Raw genomic sequence first — 27,005 nt, forward strand, 5'->3', positions numbered from 1 at the left:
CATGGAAATGAGTCCGACAAGATTTATTTTTGCCAGCAAGATTTCTCTGGAAAGCAGGGCATCACAGAGGGCATCACAGAGGGCAGTACGTTGGGGTGAGTTCACTTGTTACAGCCGTTGGAGTATAATGGTAACAGTCCAGACCTGGAGTTTATACACAACACTGAGCCGGTTACTATGTATCCCTGAAGTGTCGGCATCCAGTACGCTTCACAACTTGGCAGTTTCACTTGGACAAAGTCCAGATGTCTTATCAATAAGATTATAACTGGCTGGGGAAAGATTTCAATAGAGAAACGTGCAGATCTTCATATGCAGGGCTAGGTGTTAAGGGAAATAACCTCCGCCCTATGTTACTGATTTATACAAAACGTGTATTTGGTTTCCATGTCAGGAACCTGGGCAAATGTATGAAACTCTATGCTCCCTCGTATCTACACACCTCTGTTTGCTTTCTTTATAACAGGCCCCAACTTTGGCACTGTATTGCACAAATGACACACAAATCACTGAAATCATATTTCACTAATTAATTGTCCACGATCAAAACACTTGTTTCCCCAGATCATCCACTGGATCAGTATATATTAGTGTATAGGGTACTAATGACAAGGTGACTGCAAATTGTTACACAGTAGTCACCTTCATTTCAATAAATATTAAAAAACCGAACACTGAAACCATCGCTGTCCCTTCTGCCTTTCTGCATAATTAATATTATAGCTTAGGAACAATCCATGCAGGCATAACAACAAGAAATGTAAATGACTGCAAGGCCACGGCCCCACTATCAGTATTTGGTCAGTATTCGGTCAGTATTTTTTCTCAGCTGTTGGAGACAAAACCAGATGAGGAACAATCAGAGAAAAGGTAGAATAGAAACAAGTCACCAATTCTGACCGAATACTGACGAAATACTGATGGGGCCGTAGCCTAAGAGATCTTTCCCACCTAAAAGCTTCATCTAAGTGCCGAGAAATGGTGCCGATACTTCTTGCCTTGGGAAACCAGCACTTTCTCTTTAAGCAATATCTGTGAATATGGTGGTTTACATATGGCAATCATTAAAGGGGTTGTCTGGTCCTAAACTACAGGTCCACAGTCACTGACCTTGTGCCAGAAAAGGGCAGTCATGTGTGTACTCCTGGCCACACTCCAACTAGACTGTTTCTGGTGTCTGTCAATACACTTGCATTGATCAAGACTGTGCCCATCTAGTCATAATCTTCCAAGGAGTATGAATATTGCATACACACGCGGTCACATGACCTCCATCCTTGGTGCCGGCACCGGAGAATCCTCACAGCACACAATTCGCACAATGTCTGAAGTCACATAAAGTTACTGCAGACTTGTAGTTTAGGACTGGACAGGTATGTCCCCTAGTGACTGTGTGACTACAGCATTAGTGAATATAAAGAGTGACTGTCATTTACATTTTTATTTCATAAATCAATAGTACACATGACAATAAGCAACTTTGTAAAACATCTTATCAAAGAAATCAGCTTCTTTCTCCTCGTGGATTGATCTTTCATTCTCAAGTCATGGGTAAAATCTGTATTCATTGAAGACAGATTTTGCCATTACTGAGATAGGAAACAACAGTTGGTGCTTATAACCTTCTACAGAGGGAGGAGGAGGAAGGAGGGGTTGGAGTCAGACACAGGCATTCTGCTGCAAGTTCTCCTGAAATGACAGTTACAAATGTCCATAGAACTTTATGAGCACCAGCTGTCATCTCCTATCTCGGTTATGGGAAAATCTCTTTCCGCTGAAGGCAGATTTTACGTGAATTGAGAATTTTGAGAATGAAAGATCAGTTTTGGAGGAGAAAGAAGTGGCTTTTTCTAATAAAATATACTTTAAAATTTCCTATCTTCATGTGTACTATTAATTTATGAAAAAATTAAAATAAATTAACGGTCACACATAAGAGCAAAGTAGTTTCAAGCTGCCAATTTTGACTGGACCTTCTGTTTGTTTTATGATTATGTAGGGCCTCCCCAGCCTGACAGATGATGTCGGAGGAAAGGATTGGGCATGTTACATTTTTACATGCCTGGTTCTTTTTTCCTACGGGACATAAGCCACAGACTGAAGTGACTGGCAGCAGCCTACCCAACTCTCCCCATTCAGTTGAACATTCATGTGTATGGAAGGGCTGGGGGGGTGTAAAAAAAAATAGCTGTTGGTGAAAAATGCATTTATAGTGGAGTTGAGCCAAAAAATTGTCAGAGCCCTGGTTCAGCAGTCACGTTGGTAGTCTGTGGCTGCCGGACCGGAGTCCAGCGAACCTCCTCTTAGATGCCAGCATTCCTAGCGCCTCTTCTGACTATAGGCCCAGTGTGATGTAATCATTAAGCTGCACCAAGCCTGATCAGAAAACGGCATCGGGGATTCCATCATGTGGGAGGAGGTTCACTGGGCATCTATTGGTGGGCCTTGGGTTCAGGAACACTGGGGCAGGGGATTAGGGAAGTCAAATCTTATTGCAGGAGGTACTGACTCTGTAACTGATAATTTCCTTGTAGTGAGATCAGTGGGTCATATGTAAGGCACAGGGGAAGTGTCCTCCAGTCCATCTGCTTTTGCTTTGCTTGGTCATGAAAAAGAAGTCTTCTCTATTACTTCCATATGACCTAATGAGCAAATGTGAATAGGATTGAAGAAATTGAGAGATAAGAAATATTTAAGGGGGTATTCCCATCGCCAAGATCCTATCCCAATATGTAGTAGGTGTAATAATAATAATATTAGCAGATACCTCCAATAAGATATGTAGTATAGTTTTTCTGATTCGCTATGTCTCTTTCGTCATGTGCAGGCATTTGCAGGACCTTAGGTATCCATGGTTACGACTACTAATATAGTGACAGTTAGCTAGTTGATAGTGGTCGTAACCATGGATACCTAAGGTCCTGCAATGCCTGCACATGAGGAAAGAGACATAGCGAATCAGAAGAACTATACAGCATTTCTAATTGGAAGTATTTGCTAATATTATTATTACATCTACTACATATTGGGATAGCATCTTGGAGATGGGAATACCCCTTTAACTAACTTATCCATATGTAGTTCCTTAGAACACAACTGTAGTCACACTGTTTTTCAGTAAAGTTATTTTATGCTATGTTGAGCTATTCATTAAAGAGGACCTGTCACCAGGACAAAGTCACCCATTCCGGCTCTTATTTTATTCCCACTACTCTCTTTTTCATTCAGTGATAATTTTTATGATCTTTATAAGGGGGCGTTGCTCACACGTTTCTCTGATAAAGACCATAAAAATGACTACTAAATAAAAAGGGCCCATATCACTAGATCTGTATGGCGGATTTAAAAGAAGCAAAAACTTACTCAGTGGAGCAGCAGGTATAACATAAGAGCAGAAAGTGGCCACTATGACCTGACAGGTCCTCTCTAACAAAAACATAGGTGAAGGTGCTCATTATCACAGTATGAGCGCACAGAGAATACCAATACTACAAAGCACTGACCTCATCCACAATGACCTGGAGCATAGGTTTACCCTAAGTATATAGGGAACCGGAAAGTGACTGATAGTATACCGTGTACAGAGACCATGTATAATAGCAGGTACCAGCACTGTAACCATTGTCACAGCCGGAACACTGTCATTTACAACTTCCTAAAGATATTATAATGAATAGGTCCCGTAATAACCTGCAAACTAATTAACTAGCAATCAATCATTTTCAGAAATATACGTAGTAGCCTTAAGGTCCCCATACACGTTAGACTAACGTCAGCTGAGCCTGCTAATATCGGCGGCCATGGCTGGCAGTCTGATGTGTACGACGGCCTCCTGACTCTAAGGATCCGGAATGTCCGATATCTAATTATAAAAAGTTAATTGGAGTAAATAATACAGGAGGCTGCAAGGTTCCCAGAGATGGTCCCTCCAAGAGGTCCATATGCCATAATAAGGCATATGGACTGGAGTTGTATTTATTAGACAAGCACTTTAATGGGTGACATGTCCAATGCGAAAGTCATAATAGTAAGGGCACAATTAGATGTCTATTTTTCATGTACAAGTTTTTTCATGTTTTTTACGGATAGAATTGTACCTAGTATAATCTATTCACATGTCCAAATTTTTTTGCTGACCAGGTGTTCCATGCAAAATCGTGGAGACAAGTCTGATATTGAGCTGAGTGTTGGATCAAACTTCGCAATGTAAATCTATGGGTCCAAGAAAAAATCTGACAGCACTTGGACCGTGCTGTCTGTTTTTCCTGAACTGCTAGATAGGACAAAGTGGAGAAATTTTTTTTTTCTCGTCCGAAAAAATCTGATCAAACTTGGGTGACATTCTGATGAAAGTGTGGTGAAATTTGGAGAAAAATCCTCGATGCAACTAGGATCATTCTTCTCTTACATTAAAAACAAATAACGTCTGAATGAGCCCTAACTGCAGGGATACATTAAAGCTATCCTTGTATTACAATTTTTAAAAAACGATGTAAGAGCCTTTGAAATATGTTAAAATAATCAAACAAGCTTTGCTTACCTATATATCTCACAGATTGTAAGCTTGCGAGCAGGGCCCTCACTCCTTTTGATATCTGAGTATGAGTTACGCTTATTCTGTAACATCTGTATTGTCTGTACAAGTCCCCCCTAAAATTGTAGAGCGCTGCGGAATATGTTGGCACTACAAAAATAAAAAATATTATTCTTATTATTATTCAGATCCTGAAAATCTCCGGTGGTCCCCGCTATTCCTGCAGTGATGATGTCACATCCATCATTCACTTGACCACTGCAGTCAGTCACTGAGGAGTCTGTTGGCATACATATAAACATTACTGCTGAGGCCGGTGGTTGGCTGCAGAGGTCACGGGAATAATGAAGGTGACATCAATAGTGCAGGACTGGCATGGACCACTGTAGCAATGGCAGTAAAATCCTGGACAACCCCTTTAACCTCTGGACGTCTTCTGTCGTTATATTGTGAAGACCATAGCATTTGTCTTATAGTTTACCAACGCAGTGACTATTTTTCCTGGAACGCTTCAAATGGTTTCATAATCTTAAGTGTTTGCAGTGGCTTAGTACATTGTTATTAGCGCTGGAGCCTCCATAAGCATTTCATTCTATACACTGAAACCAGCGTGTGCAGCATATTCTGTAGTTACCCCTGTGCCATCGCTTATTGTTGCCTGGCATCTTTATTTTTGTCGCTGTTCATGATAAGATGTCACTGCCATTTACGCACATTATGTGTAACTCTGCATATATGTCTGCGGTGACAGTCACAAATGTGTTTTCGGTGCCATATAGTTCAGCTCTACAAACCCTTTTAACAAATATTAGCTCATGCCATGTGGGTGCCAAGATAAACCCTGCTTTGGCAAAACTTCTGCCATCCTTATCCTGTTTCTTGAGGCCAGTTGTATTTCTGCTTTAATACAAACACTTTACGAGACGCACAGTACAATTTTTTATTATTAAAACACAGTAATAAACTCTAAAAAAGTGTCACTGACACCAGCTGGTTAGCGTGGTGCTCTGTGGGGTGCGTACACTGTGTAGTTTAGGGACATCCCAAAGTAAGTAACATTTGGCCCAGTCCATTACTCCAGGCCAGTAGATCTATCAGATCTTCCAGGCGTTATAGGACAGGCATCAAGCATGCTCATTTTCTTGACTGGACTGATCTTCACATGACTGCCGGTCCGTTATGTATTTGTGCTGACAGCGGACAGACACACATCTCTGATTTTACAAACTAAAGATATGATCAACGTCACATGACAAATATGTTGCAGAGATTTTTGCAACTGTCCCTTATATCTTAGTCAAACTTGAGCGAATTCACTCACTCAGAGATATGGAACGGATTTTAAGCCACGTACAATTTTGTAAAAACGCCCATGTTGATTAAAATCCACACATTCCTATGATTTGGCCAGGAAGTAAAGGGCATTTCAAAAAACTACAAAAACCTACAAAATAAGAAGCACTAAACCCAATAAGTAAAATTCAATAATGCTTATTAATACCAACAATAAAAAACATGAAAGTATTAAAAAGTGGAGAATGTGTACAGAGAAACTACTGCACTAAGGTGACCCCCGGAAAATAATCGTAGTATTTACAACAAGTGTTGCATGAATGCCATAAATCCTAAACACAGAAGGGTTATATAAAATACTATTAAAGTGGCAGAAAAGTCATGCATAATCTAATTAGTCTGTAAGAATGCATATAAACCACAAGTATATACATGTATGCCATCAGATAGTGGGCAATATTCACAGTTTTAGCACAAAACGTGCAAAAAGCATAAAGTGCAGTACAATTAGGACCAAGTGGTCATATGAAAATAAGTGTATCCTGATGGGATGTTTCTATAAAATATAGAGCCAATCAAGAGCATAAAACAGAATGAACATATAAATAAGGATAAGGTAGAGCTGGGTAAACAACCTGTAGGCAGTAGAAAGGACCCCGACGCGTGTTTCGCATTAGCGTCTTTCAAAAAGGGTGAGTGAATACCAGGAGAGAGACCAGGACTTTATGGTGGAACTCATCAATCGCGGCTCAGAAGTGGTGCTCACGTTGGTCAAGTTAGCAACACGGATGCCCGAGGTCTGGACTGATCTTCACATGACTGCCGGTCTGTTATGTCTTTGTGCTGACAGTGGACTGGCACACATCTCTGATTTTACAAACTAAGGATATGACCACACATGACAAATATGTTGCAGAGATTTCTGCAACTGTCCCTTATATCTTGGTGAGGTTTGAACAAATTCACTCATTCAGATTTTGTAACAACACTGATGTTGATTAAAATCCAATGACTGTTTCTTCGGACAGTTTCTTTTTGCCGTGCACATGAAGCTCCGCATGGAAATTTTCTGTTGTGAATGAATTGGTTGTAGACACCCCCTCACATACACATGATATGGATTTCATATGGCTGTAGGAGCAGACTTCACAGTGAAATTTGTGTGAAATCTCCCATATGTGAACGACCCTGTTAGAAAAATAATTTGTGCATCAACAAACTATTGCATAATCAAATTAAATCTCCACTGTTGGTCAATGGTATCCTGAGTTGTCAGTCTCAACCTTTGGGATGTGCTAAAAAACAAAAACAAGTTGGGTCCATGGAGTACATACGTCGCATCTTAAAGGAAGACCCTTCAACTTAGGTATAAGCAGTGAGGACCCTGGCAATTTACTGTGCATCTTAAATGAATTGCTAATTTCTTGTTTCCATATGTTGACAGAGTAATAAGTGTGTGTATGTATAAAGTACATATAAATATCCCCTTTTCACGGAGACTGTTGTTATCGATTAAATATATAATATAGAGTGAATGTTAAAATATCCTTTTATTTCTTTTGGGAGCCAAAGCTGAACCTTTGTTGTCTGCTGCAGGTAAACCTTGTCATCCTTCTTGTACGGAGAAGTGTTGGGGGCCAGGTGAAGAAGACTGTCAGAAATGTGAGTGTTTACCTTTAAATTCATATCTGGTGGTGACAATAATACTAAATATTTTCCCCAAAAAATAAAAGAATATTTATAAAAAATATGTATTATATTTATATATCTTTGCTTCCATCACCATAATAACATCCATATATTTCAACGCCTCTTATGGTCACTAAAAAAGGCTCCATTTGTTTGTTGACATCATAGAAATTAATTACCTGTTAGATATTAAAGAAGCCTGATTTATTGGTCAGTTAGTGAGTTGAAAGGCAATATTATCCTAAATACTCTATCAACCAAAAAAAAACAGTTTATTGCCTGTATCCAGAGAATAATCCTACACTGTCATCAGAAAATAGTGGCAAACGATGATCACTCGTGCCTATCTTCTGACGCTAATAATAAAGGATTTTTTTTAAATATTATTTTGGAAGGAAACTGATCAATCTCTCTGTCCAGGCAGGAGCCTTTAACCCCTGTGCTGCAAAATACTGAAAGTAGCAATATTTTGGGACTGATATAGTATTTGCAAACATGCATTCATTTAAACATGGGGCTCTAAAACTTAAAAACACTAGGAAAACATGGATATGACTATAACTGCAGAGCAATCATGTCACTGTGGTGCCTTTGGTAGATTTACATGGTAAATGGTCCCTACATTATTTTCGCAAAGTGCCCAGACATTGGTGCATATAAATTAGTGCACAGTGGTGTCACATAAAAGGATGTATGTGCAATAATATGGTACAGACCTGACAGCCTTGCAATAGTGGTCACATAGGCCTGTCTGGCACATAGGACTCTTATCTATACATTTATATTAATGAATCCACATACATGAACAAGGAAGTGAACCCATTGAATTTACCAACGTTTACTCCCAATTGTTTGCATGTTATTAGTTTAGTTAGATTGTGTTTCTCTAGAATTGAGACTTAGATAACAATCAGACGTCATTAGTACTCAATACAGAAATACAGGTACTTCTAAGGGGTTCACATGCTTTTTCTTGCGGCTATAGTAATTCCAAACACAAAAATGGACCCATACAGAAGTTTCATGTAGCTTAATATGTGAAATAATATCATGCACTAAATGATCATGAAATCTACAATATAAGTATCCTTTCCTGCAGTGACAAAGAACATCTGCGCAGAGCAGTGCAATGGACGCTGCTATGGACAGACCCCCACTGAATGCTGCCATGATGAGTGTGCTGGGGGCTGCACAGGTTCCCTAAACACTCAGTGCTTTGTAAGTAATTCTCAGTGAATTCTCAGCGTTTTTTATGTTCCGAGTTCAGCAATTTCCCATATTCATAACCGTCTCTCCCATACAGTCGTGTCGGAACTTCAATGATAATGGAACCTGTGTCTCACGATGTTCTCAGCTGATTTACAACTCTCTGACCGGTCAAATGGAACATGGCCCTGATGCCAAATTTCAGTATGGAGGATCATGTGTGAAGAACTGCCCCCGTATGTATTAAAGTAATAATGTCTAACCTTGCAAATTAACTTTATATGGATAGTCACGGGAAAGATAGACTATGGTGGAAATTGGTGGGGTGAAAAAATATTAAGTTTCCCACTGTAATTATTCATTAGAAAGTCCTCCAGACTCCCTAATAAATGATCAGTGCCAATTCCAGTGATAAGAGACCAGCGGCATCACCAGCAGAGCTGTACAAATGGGGGCTTGGACAGAAGAAAGGGGCAGCAGTGCTTCAGTGAGCAAAGCGGACCCCTCTCAGTAAATAGTAACTTCTAACACTAAATATGTATCTTCTCCGCAGCTTGTCATACTTGACCTGCTGTCCTCATAAATGCCAACATGTTCAGCCTGACACGTCCGCCTTTTATACTGCTAGACGTGCAGAAGTTTTCCTTTCATCTGTAGCTGACATATCACTGTTATTTTATAGTTATATCTGGATCCTGCACTAATATTGCTTTTTTCATATATAGATAACTTTGTGATAGACCAGAACTCCTGTGTCCGTGCATGCCCCAGCAACAAGATGGAGGTGACAAAAAATGGAGTCAAGATGTGCGAGCCATGTGCAGGACTTTGTCCAAAAGGTAACAATGTGGTGTCACATTGAAGATAATGTAGAGATGAAATGCACTTGTGCTTTGTCATTGCCGTTACCAGATCATAGTAACAGTTATTAGCGAATAATGCAATGTCAAGATGTTCTGGATTTAATACAAAAAATATGGAAATAATTCTCATTTAAAAGGAAGAAATCTCTCCTGCTATATTGGACTGGAATATTACACTAACATGATTGGACTTGGTAGTGAATTCTTCTAGTTTACCTTTCTATTTCCTCTATTTCTTTGCAGCATGTGAGGGAACCGGTGCTAAATACCAGACTGTGGATTCTAGTAACATTGATAGATTCATTAATTGCACCAAGATCTTGGGAAATTTGGACTTCCTTACCATCGGACTAGATGGGTAAGACGAAAACTGATATATAGTATTTATATTGTGCTTTGTGCACTGTATTAGTCATAGATATATACGAGATACATAGAACATTGTAAGTTTTCCGTCTGGAGTCATCTGGTTGGTAGGATATTTACTGGTACTGTGTATCTGTATAAAGATACTTTTACTTTATTTTTGTGTTTCTTCCAGTGGTGAATTTAGATAAATTCACCAATTTTTTTGGACTATTTTTATTAAATCTAATGGGCAGTCAACATTTGAAGAAGACTAAGCTAACGTCCAATACCATGGATGGCAAGAAGAACAAACAAATCAATTTTGGAACAATTCAAGCCAGATTTGTCCCTCGAAGCAAAGATCACCAAGCTACGACTTGCCTACTTTAGACACATCATACAAAGAGAGAAATCACTGGAGAAGGACATCATGGTCAGAAATAAAAAAAAGGAACAAGGTGAAAAGGAAGACCAGCAACCTGATGGCTTGATACTATCAAGATAATGGCAGAGAAGACCCTGGTGGACCTATCTATGCCTGCACAAGGCCAATCTTCCTACAGATTGTTCATCCATAAAGCCGTCCTGGCTCGAGATAGAGCCAAAGGCCGTTAAAATAAAAAAAGAAGCAAACTTCAGTTTCGTAGACTGAACAATATTGATAAAGTTACTAACAGATCATAGCTGATGGACCTATCACCCAACCAAGTTTGTGGCAAGGTCAAATACAGGATCATGTATTATATACAAAAACACTGACATAATCTTGGTATAGCCTGTATAGATTAGCACTAAATGAAATGGCCTATATCTCTGGATGAGCAACAAGAATAAAATAAGAGCAAAAATGTACCACTTTTGAACTGAAGACAGTTGTCTTTAAATCATTATGGCCTTCAGACACATGTAAACCTTAAAGCCATTCATATAAGCTGTAGTTTGTAATTTAAAATAACTATATAATCTGACATTAAATTTGATTTGTGTAACGGGTCTGGGAGGCGGAACCTCTGAGCTACTATACAAGGGGGCGGTCCTTGTAAGGGAGCGGGTGGCGACCAGGGTAGACGGGCAGGCAGTCACAGCAGGTGACCGGGACAGTCTCTGGATGAACGGGCAGGAGGTCATGGCAAGTGACCGGGGCAGTCTCTGGATGAACGGGCAGGAAGTCACGGCAAGTGACTGGGGCAGTCTCTGGGTAAAGGATTGGTACGACCTGTGGCGGCAGATGATAGACGTGAGCTCCCAGGTGAGCAGGCGAGAGTCTCTGGATAAACGGGTGGTCACAGCATGTGACGGCGGAGCCTCCAGGAAGACCAACAGACAGGTAGCAGATGAGCGCTCCCAGGTGAGCGGGCAGGAGTCTCTGGACAGGCGGGTGGTCACAGCACGTGACGACAGAGCCTCCTGGTAGGCTAGCAGACAGGCAGCAGATGAGCGCTCCCAGGTGAGCGGGCAAGCTGGTCCTTAGACAGACTGACAGGAGTTGGAAGGCAGACCGTCGGACCTCAGGCAAGCAGGCAGGTAGAAGATGTGCGCTCCCAGGTGAGCGGGCAAGCTGGTCCTTAGACAGACTGACAGGAGTTGGAAGGCAGACCGTCGGACCTCAGGCTAGCAGGATATCAGGCAGGAATTAGACAGCAGACTGGCAGGAATCTGGCAGGTAACTGGCAACGGGACCTGAGGGCTGAAGCAGAGTAGTGAACAGTGCTACAACATTGCTCGGGCACCTCCATTTTGGAGGAGGTGCCTTTTATATGGGAGGTCCTCCGGCAATTGGCCGGGGACTCCTTAGGACGGCGCGCGCGGTCCCTTTAAGAGAGGGGGAGCGGGCGCGCGCCCTAAGCACACTGCCGGGGAAGGAGCGCGTGCCGGAAGCAGCGGGGAGAGAAGCGCTGGAGGACGCCGCGCCAGGAGCGGGGAGGTGAGAGGGACGGCGTCTCTGCCTAGAACGGGGCAGAGACGCCGATGCTACAGTACCCCCCCCTTTAGGCCCCCTCTTTTTTTGGCCAGAAAGAAATTTCTCAAGGAGAAGCGGGGCGTTGATGTTCTCCCTGGGTTCCCAAGTTCTCTCCTCAGGACCAAACCCCTTCCAATCTACCAGAAAAAAGGTTTTTCCTCTTACCCTCTTGGAGGCCAGAATACTCTCTACCTCAAAGATGTCATCAGCGGAAACCGGAGCAGGAGGGGCACCTGGATTTTTGGAAAAAAAGTTAAAGACAACGGGTTTGAGGAGAGATACGTGGAAGGAGTTGGGGATCCGTAGGGTGGCCGGGAGTTTTAATTTGTAGGCCACAGGGTTAATTTGCCTGAGGACTTCGAAGGGGCCGATGAATCGAGGACCCAACTTGTAGGAGGGTACTTTGAGCCGCACATGTTTGGATGAGAGCCAAACCTTGTCTCCCGGACGGAATTGGGGCGGATCCAGACGTCTCTTATCAGCATATCTCTTCATCCGCTCAGAGGAGAGAGGAAGAGCGGACCTGGTGCTCTCCCAAATAGTAGAAAATTCGCTGACAAGAGACTCCGCAGCAGGGTTGTCCACAGAAACGGAGACAGGAAGTGCAATCCGGGGATGTTGGCCACCGACTATAAAGAACGGGGATTTGGAAGAGGACTCGCTCTCATGGTTGTTATAAGAGAACTCGGCCCATGGTAGGAGATCCACCCAGTCCGAGTGGTGAGCATCAACGAAGTGCCGGAGGTAGCTGGTCAAGATCTGATTGATCCGCTCCACTTGACCATTGGACTGAGGGTGGTAAGCGGAGGAGAAATCCAGGGTAATGTCCAGCAGCTTACATGTGGCTCTCCAGAAGCGAGAGGTGAACTGAACCCCACGATCCGACACGATGTGGAGGGGCAGACCATGGAGACGGAAGATGTGGCGGATAAAGTCTTTAGCCAGCTCGGGTGCAGACGGAAGACCAGGCAGGGGAATGAAGTGGGCCATCTTAGAAAAACGGTCAGCGACAACCCAAATGACAGTGCAACCGGCAGAAACTGGAAGGTCGGTGATAAAGTCCATAGCGATGTGTTGCCAAGGAGCAGCAGGTACGGGAAGGGGCAGGAGATGGCCGGCAGGTAGATGTCGGGGAACTTTTTTACGGGCACAGGATGAACAGGCCGCGACGAAGTCTACCACGTCCTTACGCAGGGTAGGCCACCAGTAATGCCGGGTAATGAGTTGGAAGGTCTTCTTTTGGCCAGCATGGCCAGCTAGTTTAGAAGAATGTCCCCAGCGAAGAACCCTCTCCCGATCTGGCACAGCTACGAACGTCTTACCGGGTGGAAGACGAGTCAGATCCAAGGGGGCCACATTCATCACCTTGGAGGAGTCGATGATGTGCGTAGGTTCCTCCTCTTGATCGGAGGACAGGAAGGACCGGGACAAGGTATCAGCTTTGACGTTCTTGTCCGCCGGACGGAAATGAAGAATGAAGTCGAAGCGGGCAAAAAACAACGACCACCGGGCCTGGCGAGGATTGAGTCTCTGGGCATTTTGGAGATATGCCAGGTTTTTGTGATCCGTGTAGATAATTACCGGGTAGAGAGCCCCTTCAAGCAGATAGCGCCACTCTCCCAGTGCCAATTTGATGGCTAGCAATTCACGGTCTCCTATGGAGTAGTTGCGCTCCGACGAGGAGAAGATTTTGGAGAAGAAGCCGCATGTTACCATTCTCCCGGTAGAAGACTTCTGGGTGAGCACCGCGGCTCCGGAGGAGGAGGCATCAACCTCCAGGTAGAATTGTTTATTACAGTCCGGACGGTGCAGGACGGGAGCAGAGGCGAAGGCTTTCTTTAGGGAAAGGAAGGCCTCCTCGGCTTCAGGCGACCATGTCCTGGGGTTAGCCCCCTTACGGGTAAGTGCAGATATGGGAGCAGTCCGAGACGAGAAGTGTGGGATGAAAAGACGATAGTAATTAGCGAAGCCCAGGAATCGCTGTATCGCCTTCAAACCTTCAGGACGAGGCCATTTTAGAATGGAAGAGAGCTTCTCGGGATCCATTTGCAGACCTGTTTGGGAGATGACATAGCCCAAGAACGGAAGGGAGGTCTGATCGAAGAGGCACTTCTCGTATTTGGCATAAAGGTGGTTCTGCCGAAGCCTAAGCAGGACCTGACGAACATCTCTCCGGTGTGTGGGGAGATCCAGAGAGAAGACCAAGATATCGTCCAGGTATACCACTACGCAGGAGTACAGGAGGTAACGGAAGATGTCGTTGACTAGTTCCTGAAAGACCGCGGGAGCATTACAGAGACCGAAGGGCATCACAAGGTACTCGTAGTGACCGTCCCGGGTATTGAATGCCGTCTTCCACTCGTCTCCTTGACGGATATGGACCAGATTATACGCTCCTCGTAGATCCAGCTTGGAGAAGATCCTAGCGCTCTTGAGACGGTCAAACAATTCGGAGATGAGTGGCAGGGAATATTTGTTTTTTACCGTGATGAGATTGAGTCCTCTGTAGTCAATACAGGGACGTAGCAAGCCGTCTTTCTTTTTGACAAAGAAGAATCCGGCTCCAGCCGGGGAGGTAGACTTTCGGATAAATCCCCTAGCCAGATTCTCTTCAATGTACTCAGACATGGCTCGGGTCTCGGCTGCAGACAACGGGTAGATACACCCACGGGGAGGAGTGGTGCCAGGTACCAGGTCGATCGGGCAATCGTATGGCCTATGGGGTGGCAACGTCTCAGCTTCCTTCTTACCGAAGACGTCCGCATAGGGCCAGTAGGGAGCCGGGAGACCAGGTAGGTTAGCTGGAGTAGGCTGAGGGCGAAGTGGACGGACCGGGACCAGGCAGGTCCTATGGCAGTCAGGACCCCATCGGAGTACTTCACCGGACCGCCAGTTCAATACGGGTTCATGTGTCTGGAGCCAAGGTAGACCTAGCAACAGGGAGTGAGAAAGTCCGGACAGCACATGGAATGAGATCTCCTCAGAGTGCAGCATTCCCACCTGCAGAGTTATGGGTTCAGTGACGAGCAGGATGGTCTCCGAGAGAAGTCTTCCATCCACGGAGGCGACTGACAATGGTTCAGCCAGGGACTTGGTGGGAATATGGTATCTCTCTACCAGAGACTGGGAGATGAGGTTTCCAGCAGCTCCAGAATCCAGATGGGCGAGTTCAAAGAGACGGTTCTCTCCCCAAGCAATAGAGACCGGTAAGGTCAGAGACGGAGAGGGCTTACTTTTGTCTAGGACGACCTCTCCGAGTGGTCCTAGACACTGGCGTTTCCCGGCTTTTCCGGGCAGGAACGGATGAAGTGCTTCATACTGCCACAATAGAAACAGCTTCCCTCGGCTCGGCGAGATTCTCGGCGAGAACCGACCATCTTGGTCTGGTCGACCTGCATAGGCTCAGGAGAGTGAACCTGAGGAGAGACGGAGGGAGTGACGGGTTTCTGAAAAGTAGGAGCTAGACGTGGAAACCTCCTCTCACGGGTGACCTCTTTGGCACGCTCCTGGAACCGCAGGTCAATCCGGGTGGCAAGAGTTATTAGGTCATCGAGAGTGGTAGGAATGTCCCGACCGGCAAGTTCATCTTTAATACGGCCGGACAGACCCTCCCAGAAGACGGAAACCAGAGCGTCATTATCCCAGGCCAGCTCCGAGGCAAGGGTACGGAACCGTATGGCATATTGGCCCACGGTGAGACTTCTCTGACGGAGGCGTAGCAGAGATGATGCGGATGAGGTCTTCCATCCGGGTTCGTCGAAGACTTTCCGGAAAGCCGTGAGAAAGGCAGGCAAGTCGGACACCAGGGGGTCTCCTCTCTCCCATAGAGGATTTAGCCAGGCCAGGGCCTCCCCGGTGAGATGGGACATGATGAAGGCAATTTTGGCCCGGTCGGAGTTAAACTGGTGAGACAGGAGTTCAAAGTGCAGGGTGCACTGATTTATGAAGCCCCGAGCCTGGGCGGAGTCGCCTCCGAAACGAGGAGGTGCAGAAAGCCGGGGTCCGGGGTAGGATACCATGTTATTAGTGGGCAGTGGAGCTGCCGGATTGCGAGTCATGGCACTGGCGGTGGTTGCAGGCAGAGCAGTCAGAGTGTCCAGGCGAGAATTGACATTCCGCAGGTGACCCAGGATGGACTCCTGTTGGGACCTCTGACGGGACAGTTCATGACACAGGTCCGAGAGCGAGGGAGCTTGGGTGCCACCGGGTTCCATGGCCCGAGCAAACTGTAACGGGTCTGGGAGGCGGAACCTCTGAGCTACTATACAAGGGGGCGGTCCTTGTAAGGGAGCGGGTGGCGACCAGGGTAGACGGGCAGGCAGTCACAGCAGGTGACCGGGACAGTCTCTGGATGAACGGGCAGGAGGTCACGGCAAGTGACCGGGGCAGTCTCTGGATGAACGGGCAGGAAGTCACGGCAAGTGACCAGGGCAGTCTCTGGGTAAAGGATTGGTACGACCTGTGGCGGCAGATGATAGACGTGAGCTCCCAGGTGAGCAGGCGAGAGTCTCTGGATAAACGGGTGGTCACAGCATGTGACGGCGGAGCCTCCAGGAAGACCAACAGACAGGTAGCAGATGAGCGCTCCCAGGTGAGCGGGCAGGAGTCTCTGGACAGGCGGGTGGTCACATCACGTGACGACAGAGCCTCCTGGTAGGCTAGCAGACAGGCAGCAGATGAGCGCTCCCAGGTGAGCGGGCAAGCTGGTCCTTAGACAGACTGACAGGAGTTGGAAGGCAGACCGTCGGACCTCAGGCAAGCAGGCAGGTAGAAGATGTGCGCTCCCAGGTGAGCGGGCAAGCTGGTCCTTAGACAGACTGACAGGAGTTGGAAGGCAGACCGTCGGACCTCAGGCTAGCAGGATATCAGGCAGGAATTAGACAGCAGACTGGCAGGAATCTGGCAGGTATCTGGCAGGTAACTGGCAACGGGACCTGAGGGCTGAAGCAGAGTAGTGAACAGTGCTACAACATTGCTCGGGCACCTCCATTTTGGAGGAGGTGCCTTTTATATGGGAGGTCCTCCGGCAATTGGCCGGGGACTCCTTAGGACGGCGTGCGCGGTCCCTTTAAGAGAGGGGGAGCGCGCGCGGCGGCGCCCTAAGCACACTGCCGGGGAAGGAGCGCGTGCCGGAAGCAGCGGGGAGAGAAGCGCTGGAGGACGCCGCGCCAGGAGCGGGGAGGTGAGAGGGACGGCGTCTCTGCCTAGAACGGGGCAGAGACGCCGATGCTACAATTTGAAGAAAAAGAAACACATTAATTTCAAAAGACAAGTTATAGGTTCACAAAGTTTTTGCAAGTATCCATGATACACATTTCATAGCCTTCATTGTTGGGTGGCTTTCAGAGTAACATGTGCACTGATGATTGTAAAAGGTAAATCTGAACTCTCTACCAGAAGCACGAGAACCATTGCAGGTATCATTTTTTTTAATTGATGTTTTTTTCCTGATTATATGATTCTAGGGATGAGTTTATGAACATTACTGCTCTGGACCCTAACAAGCTGAATGTCTTCAAGACAGTGCAAGAAATAACAGGTAGAAGGAAGGCTACTGAATCTTTAAATAAGTGAACACGTTATATTCTTGGAGTATGAGCATAATATCCTGTTCTAAAACTGATGACAAATCTCACTTTAGGATACCTGAACATTCAGTCATGGCCAAAACATATGAACGACTTCAGTGTCTTCTCCAGCCTCACCACCATTGGTGGTCGAACTCTAATGTGAGTATGTTGTCTTCTACGATATGGAAACTAAATGCAGAAGACTTTCTAGAGCAGTGGTCCTCAACCTTTCTTAACCTAAGAGCCACATTCAGCTCTGACCGATGGTTGTGAGCTACATCCAGAGCCCTCCGAGTGATACTCTGTACCACCCTTATAGACCTGCTCTTCATAGCTATCTCATAGACCTGGTTCTAATGCACCAAGCTGGCAGACAGGCGTGAGCCACATATCACACGTCCACGCGTCACGAGAGAATAATACAGATAATCACGTTTTGTTTTGGAGGAAATTCATCATTACATTTCCTAGACATTGGTGAAGAATTGCTGTTTTTCAGCATAGCACATAACATTGTACATTGCCAGTGGCTTATCAGTAAACCATCAGTACAGATTTATGGTATAGATAAGGAGTTATATGTGCACATCGCTGTCAAAATGTTGGTAATCTACGTCCATATTACTTGTCCTTTGTCCCAAATTGTGTTTTACTTATCTTGCATTTTCGACAAGAGACCTGATCTCTCACTGATATGTTACAGACGCGGGGTGTCACTTCTTGTGATGAAGAACAGCAATGTGACGTCTCTGGGGTTTCGTTCACTGCGTGATATCAGTGCCGGCAAGGTTTATATTGCAGAAAATGAGAATCTGTGCTATTATAACACCATTAACTGGAAATACTTATCCCCAACTAAACGGCAGAACTTTGATATAAAGAATAACAAGCCTCCCAGTGATTGTGGTAATTCCTTCTTATTCTGACTTTTATTTCTTAATAATACAGTATAATAATAGTAAAGATATATTAATAGAGACAATGGGACAGATTTATCAATAATGTCCAATTTTTAGATAGTGCAAGCTTAGACTAGACAGTCTTAAAATGCCCCAGAATTGTCATAGTGGCTCATACTGTTAGATAAATGTGTCTCAAGACTGTCTAGTCTTAAGTTTACACTTTTTTTTTAGTTAGCGTAAAAGTTGATGGGGTATGAATACGTTTTACTTGCTACTTTGTGTTGGTATATCACATAAAATCCCAATAAAATACCCTTAAATTTATGGGTGTAATGTGAAAAAAAACGTGGAAAAGTTCACTGGATATGAATACCTTTTCAAGGAACTGTACGTTTCTATTATAACAATTATGGTGGTTTGATCTTTAAGGAATCTATCATCAGGTTTTTTTATGTAATGTAAGAGCAGCATGATGTAGGGGCAGGAATCCTGATTCCGGTGATGTGTCACTTACTAGGCTGTGTTGTTGTTTTAATAAAATCAATGTTTTATCAGCAGAAAATTATCACTAATGGATTTATTGTCTCCTGCCATGTAGTCCTCTTGTTCTATGCATCCCTGCCCCCAACACTGATTGTGATGGGCAGTTTTTATCCGTACAGTGTACACATAAAGCTGCCAAGCAGTGGTGTGGACTGGGTTATACACAGCTCAGAATTAGAGAACTGCTAGATCTGCAGCAGAGAAAACTGTGATTTTATCAAAACTACACCAACCATCCCCGTAAGCAATACCTCACTGGAATCAGGATCTCTGCCCCTACATAATGCTGCCCTCAGATAACATACTAAAAACCTGATGACAGATTCTCTTTAAATGGAGACTGTCAGCCAAAGCTGACAATATAAACTAAGCAGATAGCCTTGTAGGGGATATAGTCTGTGTAAAAATCACACTTTTAGTATTCTAATTCACTTCTGCATAGAGCAGAAACTTAAGTTTAATCACATATGCTAGTTAGGAAGCTCAGTGCACCCTTGGTGTGGCCAAAAAAAACAGTTCACTGGTTTTGCATAGCCCCACGTGGCTTGTCTGAGCTTTCTCTGCAGACAGTGCTAACTCCAGGAAAACTATTGCTGTCAATCACCAACGAGGGAGGGAGGAATATGTAAAACCAGTTGGCAGAATGGTGCAGTTAGCTCTTAAGCCACACCAAGGGTGCACTGAGCATTTATGTATGTACTGAGTATGTTTGAGTAACTTCAGTTTCAGCAAAACAGAGCCAGCAATTAAAACGCTTGAGTTTTTATAGGGGCTATATCCAAAAGCCTATGTACTTCCAGTTTGGGGTGACAGACTCCCTTTAACCGGTTCCCGACCGCCCACTGTAGATAAACGTCCGCGCTGCCTGGGCTCTGTGCAGCACCGACGTTTAAAAACGGTGGGTGGTCTCGCAGTGCTCAGGACCCCCAGGGTCCTGCAAGCACTGCGATTCCGGTGCAGAGCGTTAGCTCTGACAGGGTACATCATCGGGACCTGATTAGATCAGGTCCCAGTGATGTTAACCCTTTGCTGTCTTCTATATGCTGCGATCTATAGTGATCGCGGCATATAGGAGACAGCAGGAAGAGAGGGGGTCGTCTTACCTCCGAAGACCTCTGTTTCGTTTGAGGACCTGGGGTTGCTATGGCAGCTGGAGGTCACATGACCGCCTCCAGCTCTGCCATATATGGTGTCCTTCCTGTCTGGCTTCAGCCTGTATGTAGCTGATGCCAGACAGGAGACTGACTGAAACAGTCAGTGAAGATCTCATGTAATGTAATATATGTCTATTACATTACATGAGATCAGTGATCAGAAAAATAAAAATGAATGTCCCATACTGGGACTAAGTAAAAATGTAAAAAAAAGTAAAAAAAAAGTTTTTAAGCTATTAAAAAAAAAATCACAAAATAAATAAAAATAAATAAATAAAATATTAAACCAATAAATCCGTATATTATTACAAAACCAAAAAAAGTACACATATTTGGTATCGCCGCGTCCGAAACAACCCGAGCTATAAAACTGTCACACTAATTAACTCCTTCTGTGCACACCGTAATAAAAATAAATAAAAAACGGAGCAAAAAAATATGCTTTTTCATCATATCTCCAAACAAAAAGTGGAAAAAAATGCGATCAAAAAGCAGAATAGAAATAAAAATGGTACCACTGAAAACTTCATCTTGTTCCGCAAAAAAAAGCCGCCATACAGCTCCATCAGCCGAAAAATAAAAAAGTTATAGCGCTCAGAATAAAGCAATGGAAAAAAAATATTTTTTTTTCTATAAAATTGTTTTATTGTGTAAAAGCGCCAAAACATAAAAAAAATACAGTAAGTGTAGTATCGTTGTAAACGTACTGACCCGAAGAATAACGCTGCCTGATCACTTTTACCACACGCAGAACGGCATAAAAAAAAACTCAAAAAACAATTCCTGAAGTGTTTGTTTTTGTTAACTTTACCTCCCAAAAAACGGAATAGAAAGCGATCAAAAAATGTCACGTACCCAAAAATGGTTCCAATAAAAATGTCAACTCGTCCCGCAAAAAACAAGCCGTCACATGACTCTATCGGCCGAAATATGGAAAAATTATAGCTCTCAAAATATGGTGATGCAAAAACTAGATTTTGCAAAAAAAGCGTATTTTAGTGTGTGACAGCTGTCAGTCATAAAAACCCGATATAAATCTGGTATCTCGGTAATTGCACCGACCCGAAGAATAAAGTAATCTAATCAGTTATATCACACTAGGAACGGCATAAAAAATAAATAAAACAAATATTATTCACCTGCTACTGATTTGTTTATTATGTCTCCCAAAGATCCCAGTAAGGCTCTGCTCACATTTTATCCTGTGCTCTGCGCTGAGCACTTACACCAGAGTTTCCGTGTAAATCTCTGAAATACGTGATTCAGCCAGAACCCATGATGGAAGATTCCCTGTAATGAGGCAGATATAGGCCACTGTGGACGCCGTCTAGCCTGGGATCCCACGGTGTCATTTGTTTTAGGCGTGCATAAAAGTGCGGTTGGCCACAGTTTTGTGCACTTCTGAAAAAAAGGACACCACTAAACAGAGGCCAGACGGAGTCCAGAGTAACTCTGCTGCCTCATTACAGTGAATGGATCCTGCAGGGGTTTCATCTGAATTACATCACTTGGAAATTTAGATGGAAACCCCAATGTAAGTGCTCAGCCTAGAGCGCCGGATAAATGTTACGTAAAATGTTCCCAATAAAAGCTTCAACTCAGTCCTCAAAAAAAGCTAGTCCCCACTCAGGTCCGTCATCTGTTAAAAATATAAGGGACTTCCAAGTTACTGGTAGCAGAAAGGCTCTGGAAAAGAAAAATGGTCCTTGCCCCCCAAAAGAAATTCAGAAAATTTTGTGGTCCCAAATCCAAATGCCTATTCTACAATAATTTGTTCTCCAATTGTCAAATAGCGCTCCTTCCCCCTCAAATCTCACCGTATGGCTAAGTGGTACGATACAGCCACATATGGGGTATTGCCACTTTTAGAAGAAATTGTGTGACACATTTTGGCACCATTTTTACCCATTGCCCTGTGTGAAAATGTAAAATCTGAGGGTAAAACATTTTTTTGTGGTAAAAATATAATTATGCTTTTTTCACTGCCCAATGGTATAAATTTAAAATTTAAAAAATGCTCACTACTTCCCTAGATCAATTCCTTGAGAGGTGTAGTTTACAAAATGGGGTCACTTGTGGGGGTTTCTGCTGTTTCGGCATGTCAGCGACTCTTCAAATGTGACATGGTGTCTGCTGCCTATCCCAGCCAACATAGCGCTCCTTTCTCTTCCGAACCCTGCCGTACACCAAAGCAGTGGTTTTCCCCCACATATGGGGTATCGGCGTACTCAGGAGAAATTGTACAACAAATTTCATGGTGCAATTTATCCTGTTACCCTTATGATAATGCAAAATTAGGGAATGAAAAACATTTTTTATGGGAAAAATGTGAAAATTTTATTTTTACGGCTCAATATTATAAACTTCTGTGAAGCAGCTGGGGGTGCAAGGTGCTTACCACACATCTAGATAAGTTCCCTAAGGGGTATAGTTTCCAAAATGGTGGCACTTGTGGGGGGTTACCACTGTTTAGGCACATTAGGGGCTCCCCAAATGTGACATGGCGTCCGCTAATTATTCAAACAAATTTTACATTCAAAAAGTCAAATGGCGCTCCTTCCCTTTCAAACCCTGCCATGTGCCCAAACAGTAATTTGCCTCCACATATGGGGTATCGGCGTGTTCAGGAGAAATTGCACAACAAATTTCATGGTGCAATTTATCCTGTTACCCTTATGATAATACAAAATTAGGGAATGAAAAACATTTTTTGAGGGAAAAATGTGAAAATTTTATTTTTACGGCTCAATATTATAAACTTCTGTGAAGCAGCTGGGGGTGCAAGGTGCTCACCACACATCTAGATAAGTTCCCTAAGGGGTATAGTTTCCAAAATGGTGGCACTTGTGGGGGGTTACCACTGTTTAGGCACATTAGGGGCTCCCCAAATGTGACATAGCGTCCGCTAATTATTCAAACAAATTTTACATTCAAAAAGTCAAATGGCGCTCCTTCCCTTTCAAACCCTGTCATGCGCCCAAACAGTAATTTGCCTCCACATATGGGGTATCAGCGTGTTCAGGAGAAATTGTATAACAAATTTCATGGTGCAATTTATCCTATTACCCTTATGATAATGCAAAATTAAGGGATGAAAAACGGTTTTGTGGGAAAAATTTGAAAATGTTATTTTTACAGCTCAATATTATAAACTTCTGTGAAGCACCTTGGGGTTCAAGGTGCTCACCACACATCTAGATAAGTTCCCTAAGGGGTCTAGTTTCCAAAATGGTGTCACTTGTGGGGGGTTTCCACTGTTTAGGCACATCAGGAGCTCTCTAAACGCAACATGGCGTCTGCTAATTATTCAGACAAATTTTACATTCAAAAAGTCTAATGGCGCTCCTTCCCTTCCGAACCCTGCCGTGCGCCCAAACAGTGGTTTTCCCTCACATATGGGGTATCAGCACGCTCAAGAGAAATTGCACAAAAAAATTTGGGGTCCATTTTTTCATGTTACCCCTGTGAAAATAAAAAAAATTGGGTCTAAAGTAACATTTTTGTGAAAAAAGTTAAATGTTAATTTTTTTCTTCCACATTCCAAAAATTCCTGTGAAGCACCTGAAGGGTTAATAAAGTTCTTGAATGTGGTATTGAGCACCTTGAGGGGTGCAGTTTTTAGAATGGTGTCACTTTTGGGTATTTTCTGTCATAAAGACCCCTCAAAGTGACTTCAAATGTGATGTGGTCCCTAAAAAAATGTTTTTGTAAATTTTGTTGGAAAAATGAGAAATCGCTGGTCAACTTTTAACCCTTATAGCTCCCTAACAAAAAAAAACTTTGGTTCCAAAATTGTGCTGATGTAAAGTAGACATGTGGGAAATGTTATTTATTAACTATTTTGTGTGACATATCTCTCTGATTTAAGGGCATGAAAATTCAAAGTTTGAAAATTGCTAAATTTTCAAAATTTTTGCCAAATTTCCGATTTTTTCACAAATAAACACAAGTTATATCGAAGAAATTTTACCACTATCATGAAGTACAATATGTCACGAAAAAACAGTCTCAGAATCAGGGGAATACGTTGAAGCGTTCCAGAGTAATTACTTCATAAACTGGCAGTGGTCAGAATTGAAAAAATTGGCCCGGTCACGAAGGCAAAAACAGGCTCTGGCGCAAAGTGGTTAAAGGCTTTGATGCATATCAGATCAGATTAATAAGATCAAATCAAAGTGACAATTTTAAGATTCTCACTACCATATTTGTAGTCTCAATAATAGTTTCATGTGAGTGGAAGCCTAGTTCTTCAATAAGTGTCTTTTCCCCACATGATCAATTATTTTATGGCTTCATAATCAGTTTTCTCATTTGCAGAATATAGGGGAGTACATTACACTACCCGCATATTCACCAGAGGAAGACATATTGAACTGAGTCATTTCAATCTAAAAACTCCACGGACGGTTCTAGAACAATTCCAGTTGATCCATTGATGAGATTAATATGAAAAGTATGGATGGAAAGACAATGCATACATTCCAATGATAATTTATAGAGTTATTTTACCTTTGCAGTCAACGAAGGAAAAGTATGTGACCCGCTATGTTCTGACAAGGGCTGCTGGGGCCCCGGACCTGAACAGTGTCTGTCGTGCAGAAACTTTAGTCGAGATGGGATCTGTGTATCATACTGTAACCTATATCAAGGGTGATTACATTTATTTATATTCAGCATGAAGTTATATCGATGAATGGCAATGTTGGTTCTTTACGGTAACAGCTTTTTATTACTTCTTTGTATAGAGATAGCAGGGAGTTTGCAAAGGATGGGGTTTGCTTGCTCTGTCACCCGGAATGTCAGCGGGTGGAAGGATTGCTTACCTGCAATGGAACGGTAAATCACAGCTGCTACTTCCATCCTTCATACAATGTCACTTACACCTTTTATATTTGCTTCTAATGATGATCTTCATTCTGTCAGGGTGCGGACTCATGTACGCAGTGTGCCAACTACCGAGATGGGCTACATTGTATGGACAAATGTCCTAATGGAGTCATGGGAGAAAAAGGACCAATCCACAAGTACCCCGGTGTGAATAAGATCTGCCTGCCCTGCCATGAAAACTGTACAGAGGGGTAAGGTCGTCTTCTTCATGATACTTGAGTGAGGTGTATAGTTTTGGAGTCAACTCAATCATCAGCCCATTAATGATTCCAATAAATATCTAGTTGACTAGAATATATTATCTACAATGTACTTTAAATAGTAATTTTAACTATTATCACTGATACCCAACCTTATTTTTATGGTTGTTCGGCAGATACGTGGAATCATATAGGTGGACAAATGGCTTAAAGAGGTTTTATTTGTGAAATAGTGCGGACACTTTGCATTACAGATCCTGTAATAATAACACTAGCCGGTATCTGTTGTCCCAATTGAATCGGGCAAAATTGGGAAAAAAAACATATACCCACATTTATCAATATATTATGTCTATTTTTGACTCTTTTTGTCCAAAAGTAATGTTTAGTCTGACATGGGGCACATTTCTTAATAATGTTTTGCCCTGTAATGAATGCAGTTTTAGCCTGGTCTTTCATATTTGTCAATGAATCTAGTCCGTCTGTCTTTATGGCATATGTATGATCTGAATTCCTCTTTTTCCTAGTAATAATGCAGAAACCCTTTTTTGACAGGTGCGTAGGTCCAGACATACAGGACTGCAATAACATCCTTCTGCGTGCTGCTGAAAGGTAAATCTAGGGAATGGTATTTGTAAATCATCTATAACAGAATTTCATTGTATTCATCCTGTAAAATACCTGAGAACGGGTTCTGTCCATATTTCTAGCCATATCTGCCCATATTAAAAATAAGGAATATTTAAATGTTACATTTAGGTTGTTTTCCGCTGATTGTGCTTTATCCATTGTAAGTATCACATGTGAATAAATAGCAGGCTGTCTCCTTCTTGTCATTCTTTTCTATGGAAAGTGACAGGCCTTATACAGAAGCCCCTTATTCCTGGGATTGTGCAGGGAGTGGGAGGATGTGAGCTGTGACCATCAGCTATTGTGGATGGTGGATCCTGTGCCATCTGCATACAGGACATACCTTTTATTGTAATCCTTCATGTGATAGTAATGCTGAAAAGTGATCTCTACAGAAGTGTCAGAATATTATGAGGTTTAGTGGTCAGAGAGAAAACTGCAAGAATTCAGGAGCTTTTTAATAGCTTTACAGGAGGTCACTTTCTGATGACACATTCCCTTTAAAAAAATAACGATAAGACAAATGTGTAAAGAAATTATATAGTTATTATATTTTATCTAACACACAAACTGTTACTACAAGCAGTGATAAAAGCAGAAGCAGAACAGAGATAAAGCGCAGGTATATTTGTCAGCAGTAGAACAATGAAGAATTAATGTGCCAACATTGTTGAAATTCTCCTGGTATTTCCTTGACCATCTATGAGGGGTAAAGAGAAGTCACAATTTTTGGCTGGATTCCTTTTACCCTTTACTATGCGTACCAGTCAGTGAGAGGAACTGTGAGAACAATCATCTTGTGTTCCTCGTATGAGGAACCAGCTTGTGACCTGCTTTATGATTATTATTAAATTCAGTTTGGCAGGGCAGGAATTAGGAGAAAAATCCCTGAGCCTTACACCCTTCCTGCCTCTATCACTGCTTCAGCCACCGGCATTGGAGCATTACTCATCATATGACATCATTGCAATTATCTCCTTAAACATGATTGCTTTCCTCAGCAGAATCTCTTGACTACTGCTACCTGAGGTTAAAGTGCACACGGGTTACTCCTAAAAATCAGGTTCCCAGCAAAGCTTGATATATTCATAAAATGGATGAAGCAGCCTACATTAGTGACCCTGATTAATGCCTAATTATTATAATGGTTTATTACACAGTGTGCACATACAGACTATACCCTGATATTTCTGACAAACTATTTCGCCACCTTCTGGGAATTAATT

At 43.1% G+C, this 27,005-nt stretch overlaps 1 protein-coding gene across 1 annotated transcript in view; it reads left to right on the forward strand.

Moving 5' to 3' along the window:
* ERBB3 (erb-b2 receptor tyrosine kinase 3) overlaps positions 1–27,005 on the forward strand; it is a 99,969-nt gene that overhangs the window by 53,939 nt on the left and 19,025 nt on the right. The window contains exons 5-16 of the mRNA XM_073663727.1: positions 7,424–7,489; positions 8,616–8,734; positions 8,820–8,958; positions 9,448–9,561; positions 9,829–9,943; positions 17,359–17,432; positions 17,535–17,622; positions 18,167–18,369; positions 24,580–24,712; positions 24,808–24,898; positions 24,986–25,140; positions 25,705–25,761. Of these exons, the coding sequence (XP_073519828.1) occupies positions 7,424–7,489; positions 8,616–8,734; positions 8,820–8,958; positions 9,448–9,561; positions 9,829–9,943; positions 17,359–17,432; positions 17,535–17,622; positions 18,167–18,369; positions 24,580–24,712; positions 24,808–24,898; positions 24,986–25,140; positions 25,705–25,761 (1,354 nt within the window). The remainder of the gene's footprint in view (positions 1–7,423; positions 7,490–8,615; positions 8,735–8,819; positions 8,959–9,447; positions 9,562–9,828; positions 9,944–17,358; positions 17,433–17,534; positions 17,623–18,166; positions 18,370–24,579; positions 24,713–24,807; positions 24,899–24,985; positions 25,141–25,704; positions 25,762–27,005) is intronic.

Source organism: Phyllobates terribilis, unplaced genomic scaffold, assembly GCF_046119375.1.
Source record: "Phyllobates terribilis strain yellow unplaced genomic scaffold, ASM4611937v1 Scaffold_2__4_contigs__length_985480577, whole genome shotgun sequence".
Lineage (NCBI taxonomy): Eukaryota > Metazoa > Chordata > Amphibia > Anura > Dendrobatidae > Phyllobates > Phyllobates terribilis.